General features: G+C 47.8%; 1 protein-coding gene across 1 annotated transcript in view; it reads right to left on the bottom strand.

The window, feature by feature from the left end:
• LOC139762268 (uncharacterized) overlaps nt 1-14,549 on the bottom strand; it is a 51,006-nt gene that overhangs the window by 22,239 nt on the left and 14,218 nt on the right. Inside the window, exons 3-4 of the mRNA XM_071686862.1 lie at nt 10,044-10,154; nt 5,110-5,268 (exon numbers count right to left, since the gene is read on the bottom strand). Of these exons, the coding sequence (XP_071542963.1) occupies nt 5,110-5,268; nt 10,044-10,154 (270 nt within the window). The remainder of the gene's footprint in view (nt 1-5,109; nt 5,269-10,043; nt 10,155-14,549) is intronic.

The following is a 14,549-nucleotide window of genomic DNA, read 5'->3' as shown; positions in this document are numbered from 1 at the left end:
GGTTGGCTGATCATGATCTTGTGGAGTCGAGAGTGAAGATTTGTAGAGGTTTTCGAAAAAGAGGAGACAAGGTTGGAGAGACGAGAGTGGTGAGAGTAAGCAAGCTTGGAAAGGCACTTATGTGAAAAAAAAATACCAGGAAAGATTGAGTGTAGATTGGCAAAATGTAAAAGCTAATGAAGCAAGGGGAGTGGGTGAGGAATGGGATATATTTAGAGAAGAAGTGACGATATATGGAAGAGATGTATGTGGCATGAGAAAGGTGGGAGGTGGGCAGATTAGAAAGGATAGTGAGTGGTGGGATGAAGAAGTAAGATTGTTAGTGAAAGAGAAAAGAGAGGCGTTTGGGCGGTGCTTACAAGGAAGGAGTGCAAATTATTGGGAAATGTACAAGAGGTAGCGGCAAGAGGTTAAGAGGAAGTGGCAGGTGCTGAAAAAGAGGGCAAATGAGAGTTGGGGTGAGAGAGTATCATTAAACTTTAGGGGAAATAAGATTATGTTTTGGAAGGAGGGAAATAATGTGCTAAAGATAAGAGAACAAATGAATACATCGGTGAGTGGTGCAAAATGGGAAGTGATAACAGTAAGTAACAGAGTAAGGAGGAGATGGAGCGAGTATTTTGTAAGATTGTTAAATATGTTCGATGATAGAGTGGCATATGTGGGTTGTTTTGGTCGGGGTGGTATGTGAAAGTGAGAGAGTCATGGAGAGTGGTTTGGTGAAGAGAGAAGTGGAGAAAGCCTTGCGGAGGATTAAATGCGGCAAAGAGGTGGGAGCGGATGGTATTCCAGTTGAACTTATGAAGGAGGGTGAGGGGTTGACTGTGTTTATGATTGATTGGTGAGGATATTCAATGTATGTATGGATAATGATGAAGTGCCTGAGGAGTGGCGGAATACATGTATAGTGCTTTTGGATAAAGGCAAAAGGGATAAAGGTGAGTGCTCGAAGTACAGAGGTGTAAGTTTATTGAGTATTCCTGGTAAGTTGTATGGAAGCGTATTAACGGAGAGGGTGAAGGCAAATGTAGAGCATCAATTAGGGAAGAGCAGTGTGGTTTCAGAAGTGGTAGAGAATGTGTGGATCAGGTGTTTGCTTTGAAGAATGCATTTGAGGAATACTTAGAAAAACATATGGATTTGTATGTGGTATTCATGGATCTGGGGAAGGTTTATGATAGAGTTGGTAGAGATGCTCTGTGGAAGGTATTAAGAATATATGGTGTGGGAGGTAAGTTGCTAGAAGCAGTGAAAAGTTTTTATCAAGATTTTAAGGCATGTGTGCAAGTAGTAAGAGAGGAGAGTGACTGACAGGGGTGTGTAATGTCAACTTGATTATTTAATTTCTTTATGGATGGGGTTGTTACGGAGGTAAAGTTAAGGGTCTTGGAGAGAGGGGCAACTATGCAGTCTGTTGTGGATGAGAGGGCTTGGGAAGTGAGTCAGTTGTTGTTCGCTGATGGTACAGCGCTGGTGGCTGATTCGAGTAAGAAACTGCAGAAGTTGATGGCACAGTTTGGAAGAGTGTATGAAAGGTGAAAGATGAGAGTAAATGTGAGTAAGAGCAAGTTTATTAGGTTCAGTAGGGTTGAGGGACAACTTAGTTAGGGCGTGAGTGTGACTGGAGGAAAAATTGTAGGAAATGAAGTGTTTTAGAACTCTGGGAGTGGACATGGCAGGAATGGGACAATGTAAGTTGAAGTGATTCACATGGTGGAGGAAGGGCGAAGGTTCCGGGAGTGTTGAAGAATGTGTGGAAGGCAAAAGTGGGTATGTTTGAAGGAATAGTGTTTCCAACAATGATAAATGGTTGCGAGGCGTGGGCTATGGATAGAGTTGTGCGCAGGAGGATGGATGTGCTGGAAATGAGATGTTTGAGGACAATGTGTGGTGTGAGGTGGTTTGATCGAGTAAGTAATGAAAGGATAAGAGAGATGTATGGTAATGGCGGAGGAGGAGTAACAGGTGTGGTGATGGTACAGCAGCAGCAGTAGTGTGTGGTGATGGTACAGCAGCAGCAGTAGTATGTGGTGATGGTACAGCAGCAGCAGTAAGGTTTGGTAATGGTACAGGAGCAGCAGCAGTAAGATATGGTCATTGTACAGCAACTGTAGCAACTGTAGGGTATGGTACATTACAGGAGTAAGGTTAAGGTGTGGTGCTGTATTGGTTGTGTGTGTGGATGTGGTACACACGTGGCTGATACAGGTGTACTGGTTGTGTGTGTGGATGTGGTACACACGTGGCTGATACAGGTGTACTGGTTGTGTGTGTGGATGTGGTACACACGTGGCTGATACAGGTGTACTGGTTGTGTGTGTGGATGTGGTACACACGTGGCTGATACAGGTGTACTGGTTGTGTGTGTGGATGTGGTACACACGTGGCTGATACAGGTGTACTGGTTGTGTGTGTGGATGTGGTACACACGTGGCTGATACAGGTGTACTGGTTGTGTGTGTGGATGTGGTACACACGTGGCTGATACAGGTGTACTGGTTGTGTGTGTGGATGTGGTACACACGTGGCTGATACAGGTGTACTGGTTGTGTGTGTGGATGTGGTACACACGTGGCTGATACAGGTGTACTGGTTGTGTGTGTGGATGTGGTACACACGTGGCTGATACAGGTGTACTGGTTGTGTGTGTGGATGTGGTACACACGTGGCTGATACAGGTGTACTGGTTGTGTGTGTGGATGTGGTACACACGTGGCTGATACAGGTGTACTGGTTGTGTGTGTGGATGTGGTACACACGTGGCTGATACAGGTGTACTGGTTGTGTGTGTGGATGTAGTACACACGTGGCTGATACAGGTGTACTGGTTGTGTGTGTGGATGTGGTACACACGTGGCTGATACAGGTGTACTGGTTGTGTGTGTGGATGTGGTACACACGTGGCTGATACAGGTGTACTGGTTGTGTGTGTGGATGTGGTACACACGTGGCTGATACAGGTGTACTGGTTGTGTGTGTGGATGTGGTACACACGTGGCTGATACAGGTGTACTGGTTGTGTGTGTGGATGTGGTACACACGTGGCTGATACAGGTGTACTGGTTGTGTGTGTGGATGTGGTACACACGTGGCTGATACAGGTGTACTGGTTGTGTGTGTGGATGTGGTACACACGTGGCTGATACATGTGTACTGGTTGTGTGTGTGGATGTGGTACACACGTGGCTGATACAGGTGTACTGGTTGTGTGTGTGGATGTGGTACACACGTGGCTGATACAGGTGTACTGGTTGTGTGTGTGGATGTGGTACACACGTGGCTGATACAGGTGTACTGGTTGTGTGTGTGGATGTGGTACACACGTGGCTGATACAGGTGTACTGGTTGTGTGTGTGGATGTGGTACACACGTGGCTGATACAGGTGTACTGGTTGTGTGTGTGGATGTGGTACACACGTGGCTGATACAGGTGTACTGGTTGTGTGTGTGGATGTGGTACACACGTGGCTGATACAGGTGTACTGGTTGTGTGTGTGGATGTGGTACACACGTGGCTGATACAGGTGTACTGGTTGTGTGTGTGGATGTGGTACACACGTGGCTGATACAGGTGTACTGGTTGTGTGTGTGGATGTGGTACACACGTGGCTGATACAGGTGTACTGGTTGTGTGTGTGGATGTGGTACACACGTGGCTGATACAGGTGTACTGGTTGTGTGTGTGGATGTGGTACACACGTGGCTGATACAGGTGTACTGGTTGTGTGTGTGGATGTGGTACACACGTGGCTGATACAGGTGTACTGGTTGTGTGTGTGGATGTGGTACACACGTGGCTGATACAGGTGTACTGGTTGTGTGTGTGGATGTGGTACACACGTGGCTGATACAGGTGTACTGGTTGTGTGTGTGGATGTGGTACACACGTGGCTGATACAGGTGTACTGGTTGTGTGTGTGGATGTGGTACACACGTGGCTGATACAGGTGTACTGGTTGTGTGTGTGGATGTGGTACACACGTGGCTGATACAGGTGTACTGGTTGTGTGTGTGGATGTGGTACACACGTGGCTGATACAGGTGTACTGGTTGTGTGTGTGGATGTGGTACACACGTGGCTGATACAGGTGTACTGGTTGTGTGTGTGGATGTGGTACACACGTGGCTGATACAGGTGTACTGGTTGTGTGTGTGGATGTGGTACACACGTGGCTGATACAGGTGTACTGGTTGTGTGTGTGGATGTGGTACACACGTGGCTGATACAGGTGTACTGGTTGTGTGTGTGGATGTGGTACACACGTGGCTGATACAGGTGTACTGGTTGTGTGTGTGGATGTGGTACACACGTGGCTGATACAGGTGTACTGGTTGTGTGTGTGGATGTGGTACACACGTGGCTGATACAGGTGTACTGGTTGTGTGTGTGGATGTGGTACACACGTGGCTGATACAGGTGTACTGGTTGTGTGTGTGGATGTGGTACACACGTGGCTGATACAGGTGTACTGGTTGTGTGTGTGGATGTGGTACACACGTGGCTGATACAGGTGTACTGGTTGTGTGTGTGGATGTGGTACACACGTGGCTGATACAGGTGTACTGGTTGTGTGTGTGGATGTGGTACACACGTGGCTGATACAGGTGTACTGGTTGTGTGTGTGGATGTGGTACACACGTGGCTGATACAGTGTACTGGTTGTGTGTGTGGATGTGGTACACACGTGGCTGATACAGGTGTACTGGTTGTGTGTGTGGATGTGGTACACACGTGGCTGATACAGGTGTACTGGTTGTGTGTGTGGATGTGGTACACACGTGGCTGATACAGGTGTACTGGTTGTGTGTGTGGATGTGGTACACACGTGGCTGATACAGGTGTACAGGTTGTGTGTGTGGATGTGGTACACACGTGGCTGATACAGGTGTACTGGTTGTGTGTGTGGATGTGGTACACACGTGGCTGATACAGGTGTACTGGTTGTGTGTGTGGATGTGGTACACACGTGGCTGATACAGGTGTACTGGTTGTGTGTGTGGATGTGGTACCACACGTGGCTGATACAGGTGTACTGGTTGTGTGTGTGGATGTGGTACACACGTGGCTGATACAGGTGTACTGGTTGTGTGTGTGGATGTGGTACACACGTGGCTGATACAGGTGGAGTTGGGTCCCTGCCGAGACGGGCCACTGGCTGGGTTGTACAGCAGTGCTCAATTCGTCATCCTTCTGACTCTCAACTTGCAGAGGATCTTCTTCCTGCTGGTGCTGCTCTTCCTGGGACTCTGGTTTAGCCACAGTCTCTTCTGCTGAATATAAAATCAACTTAATAATGGTTTTGATTGATGACTGAGTCTGATGTGTACAACATTACCCATCTGGTTTAGCCACAGTCTCTTCTGCTGAATATAAAATCAACTTGAAAATGGTTTTGATTGATGACTGAGTCTGATGTGTACAACATTACCCATCTGGTTTAGCCACAGTCTCCTCTGCTGAATGTATATAAGATCAACTTAATAATGGTTTTGATTGATGACTGAGTCTGATGTGTACAACATTACCCATCTAGTTCTTGTGTTGCTCAGTAAGATACGTTAGCTTGGCACTGTCCTCCTCAGTTTATATATGATGATTATATGGATGATGATTATATGTATGATAATTATATGTATGATGATTATATGTATAAGGATTATAGTTGATGTGTGAATGATTATTGTGTGATAATAATTACTAATAACATAAAGATTCCAACCATATCAGAGAACGTTATCTTGATATCTTAAACTGTAATAATAATTGTATAAGCAAGATAAGTGACCATCTTTACCTCCCAAACTATATATCATCCCTCATCCAACATGACAAATAGATGAAATCTGTGATCAAGAAAAAATAGATATAGAGAGACTTTTGGATGTTAATGTGCTGAGAGGTGCAACTGGAGGGATGTCTGATCATTATCTTGTGGAGGCTAAGGTGAAGATTTGTATGGGTTTTCAGAAAAGAAGAGTGAATGTTGGGGTGAAGAGGGTGGTGAGAGTAAGTGAGCTTGGGAAGGAGACTTGTGTGAGGAAGTACCAGGAGAGACTGAGTACAGAATGGAAAAAGGTGAGAACAATGGAAGGAAGGGGAGTGGGGGAGGAATGGGATGTATTTAGGGAATCAGTGATGGATTGCGCAAAAGATGCTTGTGGCATGAGAAGAGTGGGAGGTGGGTTGATTAGAAAGGGTAGTGAGTGGTGGGATGAAGAAGTAAGAGTATTAGTGAAAGAGAAGAGAGAGGCATTTGGACGATTTTTGCAGGGAAACAAAGCAAATGACTTGGAGATGTATGAAAGAAAGAGGCAGGAGGTCAAGAGAAAGGTGCAAGAGGCGAAAAAAAGGGCAAATGAGAGTTGGGGTGAGAGAGTATCATTGAATCTTAGGGAGAATAAAAAGATATTTTGGAAGGAGGTAAATAAAGTGCATAAGACTGTGGCCCCACTAACCATACTAGTAGGTCCACCAGACTGTAGCCCCACTAACCATACTAGTAGGTCCACCAGACTGTAGCCCCACTAACCATACTAGTAGGTCCACCAGACTGTAGCCCCACTAACCATACTAGTAGATCCACCAGACTGTGACCCCCCTAACCATACTAGTAGGTTCACCAGACTGTAGCCCCACTAACCATACTAGTAGGTCCACCAGACTGTAGCCCCACTAACCATACTAGTAGGTCCACCAGACTGTAGCCCCACTAACCATACTAGTAGGTTCACCAGACTGTAGCCCCACTAACCATACTAGTAGGTCCACCAGACTGTAGCCCCACTAACCATACTAGTAGGTCCACCAGACTGTAGCCCCACTAACCATACTAGTAGGTCCACCAGACTGTAGCCCCACTAACCATACTAGTAGGTCCACCAGACTGTAGCCCCACTAACCATACTAGTAGGTCCACCAGACTGTAGCCCCACTAACCATACTAGTAGGTCCACCAGACTGTAGCCCCACTAACCATACTAGTAGGTCCACCAGACTGTGGCCCCCCCTAACCATACTAGTAGGTCCACCAGACTGTAGCCCCACTAACCATACTAGTAGGTCCACCAGACTGTAGCCCCACTAACCATACTAGTAGGTCCACCAGACTGTAGCCCCACTAACCATACTAGTAGGTCCACCAGACTGTGGCCCCACTAACCATACTAGTAGGTCACCAGACTGTAGCCCCACTAACCATACTAGTAGGTCCACCAGACTGTAGCCCCACTAACCATACTAGTAGGTCCACCAGACTGTAGCCCCACTAACCATACTAGTAGGTCCACCAGACTGTGGCCCCACTAACCATACTAGTAGGTCCACCAGACTGTGGCCCCACTAACCATACTAGTAGGTCCACCAGACTGTAGCCCCACTAACCATACTAGTAGATCCACCAGACTGTGGCCCCACTAACCATACTAGTAGGTCCACCAGACTGTAGCCCCACTAACCATACTAGTAGGTCCACCAGACTGTGGCCCCACTAACCATACTAGTAGGTCCACCAGACTGTAGCCCCACTAACCATACTAGTAGGTCCACCAGACTGTAGCCCCACTAACCATACTAGTAGGTCCACCAGACTGTAGCCCCACTAACCATACTAGTAGGTCCACCAGACTGTAGCCCCACTAACCATACTAGTAGGTCCACCAGACTGTAGCCCCACTAACCATACTAGTAGGTCCACCAGACTGTAGCCCCACTAACCATACTAGTAGGTCCACCAGACTGTAGCCCCACTAACCATACTAGTAGGTCCACCAGACTGTAGCCCCACTAACCATACTAGTAGGTCCACCAGACTGTAGCCCCACTAACCATACTAGTAGGTCCACCAGACTGTAGCCCCACTAACCATACTAGTAGGTCCACCAGACTGTAGCCCCACTAACCATACTAGTAGGTCCACCAGACTGTAGCCCCACTAACCATACTAGTAGGTCCACCAGACTGTAGCCCCACTAACCATACTAGTAGGTCCACCAGACTGTAGCCCCACTAACCATACTAGTAGGTCCACCAGACTGTAGCCCCACTAACCATACTAGTAGGTCCACCAGACTGTAGCCCCACTAACCATACTAGTAGGTTCACCAGACTGTAGCCCCACTAACCATACTAGTAGGTTCACCAGACTGTAGCCCCACTAACCATACTAGTAGGTCCACCAGACTGTAGCCCCACTAACCATACTAGTAGGTCCACCAGACTGTAGCCCCACTAACCATACTAGTAGGTCCACCAGACTGTAGGCCCCACTAACCATACTAGTAGGTCCACCAGACTGTAGCCCCACTAACCATACTAGTAGGTCCACCAGACTGTAGCCCCACTAACCATACTAGTAGGTCCACCAGACTGTAGCCCCACTAACCATACTAGTAGGTCCACCAGACTGTAGCCCCACTAACCATACTAGTAGGTCCACCAGACTGTAGCCCCACTAACCATACTAGTAGGTCCACCAGACTGTAGCCCCACTAACCATACTAGTAGGTCCACCAGACTGTAGCCCCACTAACCATACTAGTAGGTTCACCAGACTGTAGCCCCACTAACCATACTAGTAGGTCCACCAGACTGTAGCCCCACTAACCATACTAGTAGGTCCACCAGACTGTAGCCCCACTAACCATACTAGTAGGTCACCAGACTGTAGCCCCACTAACCATACTAGTAGGTCCACCAGACTGTAGCCCCACTAACCATACTAGTAGGTCCACCAGACTGTAGCCCCACTAACCATACTAGTAGGTCCACCAGACTGTAGCCCCACTAACCATACTAGTAGGTCCACCAGACTGTAGCCCCACTAACCATACTAGTAGGTCCACCAGACTGTAGCCCCACTAACCATACTAGTAGGTCCACCAGACTGTAGCCCCACTAACCATACTAGTAGGTCCACCAGACTGTAGCCCCACTAACCATACTAGTAGGTCCACCAGACTGTAGCCCCACTAACCATACTAGTAGGTCCACCAGACTGTAGCCCCACTAACCATACTAGTAGGTCCACCAGACTGTAGCCCCACTAACCATACTAGTAGGTCCACCAGACTGTAGCCCCACTAACCATACTAGTAGGTCCACCAGACTGTAGCCCCACTAACCATACTAGTAGGTCCACCAGACTGTAGCCCCACTAACCATACTAGTAGGTCCACCAGACTGTAGCCCCACTAACCATACTAGTAGGTCCACCAGACTGTAGCCCCACTAACCATACTAGTAGGTCCACCAGACTGTAGCCCCACTAACCATACTAGTAGGTTCACCAGACTGTAGCCCCACTAACCATACTAGTAGGTCCACCAGACTGTAGCCCCACTAACCATACTAGTAGGTCCACCAGACTGTAGCCCCACTAACCATACTAGTAGGTCCACCAGACTGTAGCCCCACTAACCATACTAGTAGGTTCACCAGACTGTAGCCCCACTAACCATACTAGTAGGTCCACCAGACTGTAGCCCCACTAACCATACTAGTAGGTCACCAGACTGTAGCCCCACTAACCATACTAGTAGGTCCACCAGACTGTAGCCCCACTAACCATACTAGTAGGTCCACCAGACTGTAGCCCCACTAACCATACTAGTAGGTCCACCAGACTGTAGCCCCACTAACCATACTAGTAGGTTCACCAGACTGTAGCCCCACTAACCATACTAGTAGGTCCACCAGACTGTAGCCCCACTAACCATACTAGTAAGTACAGCAGATTAGCATCACTTGTGATCCCACCAACCGGGCTAGTAGTTCTAGCAGAATAGCATCTGTGGTTTCACCAGTTGGGCTAGTAGGTACAACAGACTAGCATACTCAGTGGTTCCCCCAGACGTAGACTTGTGTATTCTGTGTTGAGGGTACAATATGCAAGGCTGGGGCTGGCTGTGTGTGTGTGTGTGAGACAGTCTTACCGCTGGTTTCACTGGATGGGAAGGCACCAGGGAGAGCGTTGTGTTGAGGGTACAATATGCAAGGCTGGGGCTGTGTGTGTGTGTGTGTGTGTGTGTGTGTGAGACAGTCTTACCGCTGGTTTCACTGGATGGGAAGGCGCCAGGGAGAGCGTTGTCGTCCAATAAGCTGACAGGGGGGTTCTGTTGGTTACCAAACTGCAGTTCTTCCATAGATCGCTTTGTACCTGTAGTGATGAAGATGATATTATCACCATCTCTCAGCCACACAACCATCATACACACTACTAGCCACACAACCATCATACACACTACTAGCCACACAACCATCATACACAATACTAGCCACACAACCATCATACACACTACTAGCCACACAACCATCATACACACTGCTAGCCACACAACCATCATACACACTACTAGCCACACAACCATCATACACACTACTAGCCACACAACCATCATACACACTACTAGCCACACAACCATCATACACACTACTAGCCACACAACCATCATACACACTACTAGCCACACAACCATCATACACACTACTAACCACACAACCATCATACATTATACTAACCACACAACCATCATACACACTACTAACCACACAACCATCATACACACTACTAGCCACACAACCATCATACACACTACTAGCCACACAACCATCATACACACTACTAGCCACACAACCATCATACACACTACTAGCCACACAACCATCATACACACTACTAGCCACACAACCATCATACACACTACTAGCCACACAACCATCATACACACTACTAACCACACAACCATCATACATATACTAACCACACAACCATCATACACACTACTAAGCCACACAACCATCATACACACTACTAGCACACAACCATCATACACACTACTAGCCACACAACCATCATACACACTACTAGCCACACAACCATCATACACACTACTAGCCACACAACCATCATACACACTACTAGCCACTCAACCATCATACACACTACTAGCCTACACAACCATCATACACACTACTAGCCACACAACCATCATACACACTACTAGCCACACAACCATCATACACACTACTAGCCACACAACCATCATACACACTACTAGCCACACAACCATCATACACACTACTAGCCACACAACCATCATACACACTACTAGCCACACAACCATCATACACACTACTAGCCACACAACCATCATACACACTACTAGCCACACAACCATCATACACACTACTAGCCACACAACCATCATACACACTACTAGCCACACAACCATCATACACTCTACTAGCCACACAACCATCATACACACTACTAGCCACACAACCATCATACACACTACTAGCCACACAACCATCATACACACTACTAGCCACACAACCATCATACACACTACTAGCCACACAACCATCATACACACTACTAGCCACACAACCATCATACACACTACTAGCCACACAACCATCATACACACTACTAGCCACACAACCATCATACACACTACTAGCCACACAACCATCATACACACTACTAGCCACACAACCATCATACACACTACTAGCCACACAACCATCATACACACTACTAGCCACACAACCATCATACACACTACTAGCCACACAACCATCATACACACTACTAGCCACAACAACCATCATACACACTACTAGCCACACAACCATCATACACACTACTAGCCACACAACCATCATACACACTACTAGCCACACAACCATCATACACACTACTAGCCACACAACCATCTATACACAACTACTAGTCCACACAACCTTCATACACACTACTAGCCAACACTCCATCAGACACACTAGCGTGCCACACAACCATCATACATTACTAACCACTACAACCATCATACACACTACTAACTAAACACAACCAACATACCACTACGAGCCACCAAACAACCATCAAACACACTACTGAGCCACACAACCATCATACACCACTGCGAACCACACTAACCATCATACATTATACTAAACCACACAACCATCATAACACTACTAGCCACACAACCATCATACACACTGCAACCACTCAACCATCATACATTATAACCAACAATGTTGTCCTTCTGCGAGGCGCGGTCAATCATCACCAACAACAATGTTTCCTTCTGCCGAGCGCGGTCATCATCAACCAACAACAATGTTTGTCCTTCTGGCCGAGGCGCGGTCATCATCATCCAGCAATGAGTCCCCTTCTGCCGAGGCGCGGTTTCATCATCAACATCAACATTGTTGTCCTTCTGCCGAGGCGCGGTCATCATCACCAACAACAATGTTGTCCTTCTGCCGAGGCGCGGTCATCATCATCACCAACAACAATGTTGTCCTTCTGCCGAGGCGCGGTCATCATCACCAACAATGTTGTCCTTCTGCCGAGGCGCGGTCATCATCATTACCAACAACAATGTTGTCCTTCTGCCGAGGCGCGGTCATCATCACCAACAACAATGTTGTCCTTCTGCCGAGGCGCGGTCATCATCATCATCAACAATGTTGTCCTTCTGCCGAGGCGCGGTCATCATCACCAACAACAATGTTGTCCTTCTGCCGAGGCGCGGTCATCATCACCAACAACAATGTTGTCCTTCTGCCGAGGCGCGGTCATCATCACAACAACAATGTTGTCCTTCTGCCGAGGCGCGGTCATCATCATCAACAACAATGTTGTCCTTCTGCCGAGGCGCGGTCATCATCACCAACAACAATGTTGTCCTTCTGCCGAGGCGCGGTCATCATCATCATCAACAATGTTGTCCTTCTGCCGAGGCGCGGTCATCATCATCAACACAATGTTGTCCTTCTGCCGAGGCGCGGTCATCATCACAACAACAATGTTGTCCTTCTGGCCGAGGCGCGGTCATCATCATCAACAACATTGTTGTCCTTCTGCCGAGGCGCGGTCATCATCATCAACAACAATGTTGTCCTTCTGCCGAGGCGCGGTCATCATCACCAACAACAATGTTGTCCTTCTGCCGAGGCGCGGTCATCATCATCACACAATGTTGTCCTTCTGCCGAGGCGCGGTCATCATCATCATCAACATTGTTGTCCTTCTGCCGAGGCGCGGTCATCATCACCAACAACAATGTTGTCCTTCTGCCGAGGCGCGGTCATCATCATCAACAACAATGTTGTCCTTCTGCCGAGGCGCGGTCATCATCATCACCAACAACAATGTTGTCCTTCTGCCGAGGCGCGGTCATCATCATACAACAACAATGTTGTCCTTCTGCCGAGGCGCGGTCATCATCATCAACAACAATGTTGTCCTGCTGCGAGGCGCGGTCATCATCATCAACAACAATGTTGTCCTTCTGCCGAGGCGCGGTCATCATCAACAATGTTGTCCTTCTGCCGAGGCGCGGTCATCATCATCAACAACAATGTTGTCCTCTGCCGAGGCGCGGTCATCATCATCAACAACAACAATGTTGTCCTTCTGCCGAGGCGCGGTCATCATCATCATCAACAATGTTGTCCTTCTGCCGAGGCGTGGTCATCATCATCAACAATGTTGTCCTTCTGCCGAGGCGCGGTCATCATCATCAACAACAATGTTGTCCTTCTGCCGAGGCGCGGTCATCATCATCACCAACAACAATGTTGTCCTTCTGCCGAGGCGCGGTCATCATCATCAACAACAATGTTGTCCTTCTGCCGAGGCGCGGTCATCATCATCATCAACAATGTTGTCCTTCTGCCGAGGCGCTGGTCATCATCATCAACAATGTTGTCCTTCTGCCGAGGCGCGGCCATCATCATCATCAACAATGTTGTCCTTCTGCCGAGGCGCGGTCATCATCATCATCAACAATGTTGTCCTTCTGCCGAGGCGCGGTCATCATCATCAACAACAATGTTGTCCTTCTGCCGAGGCGCGGTCATCATCATCATAAACAATGTTGTCCTTCTGCCGAGGCGCGGTCATCATCATCACCAACAACAATGTTGTCCTTCTGGCGAGGCGCGGTCATCATCATCAACAACAATGTTGTCCTTCTGGCGAGGCGCGGTCATCATCATCATCAACATTGTTGTCCTTCTGCCGAGGCGCGGTCATCATCATCAACAATGTTGTCCTTCTGCCGAGGCGCGGTCATCATCATCATCAACAATGTTGTCCTTCTGCCGAGGCGCGGTCATCATCATCAACAACAATGTTGTCCTTCTGCCGAGGCGCGGTCATCATCATCATCAACAATGTTGTCCTTCTGCCGAGGCGCGGTCATCATCATCATTGTTGTCCTTCTTCCTCCGTGGATGCAGGACAATATTTGGTCTTCGTGTTGTCACGTTGTACAAACGTGAATGCATCCGTGGTAGAACGTACATAAGTTTGACTAGATGTGTAGACAATATATTCTGGTTCCAACATACATTATTACATTTATATACATATGAAAGTAAAGCAGAGTGGATTGTGTCGCCATATCATATTGATCATCATAATGAGCTGAGACGAAATGTGTAACATAACATTAAGCCGTACGAGCGAGTTGTGCACATGGTGGGCATGACTGTGTCAATAATATAGTCAACAACACCACCACAGCCTCCCCGG

This window comes from Panulirus ornatus, chromosome 43 (assembly GCF_036320965.1).
Source record: "Panulirus ornatus isolate Po-2019 chromosome 43, ASM3632096v1, whole genome shotgun sequence".
Taxonomy (NCBI): Eukaryota; Metazoa; Arthropoda; class Malacostraca; order Decapoda; family Palinuridae; genus Panulirus; species Panulirus ornatus.
This window is presented reverse-complemented; position numbering and strand designations above follow the sequence as displayed.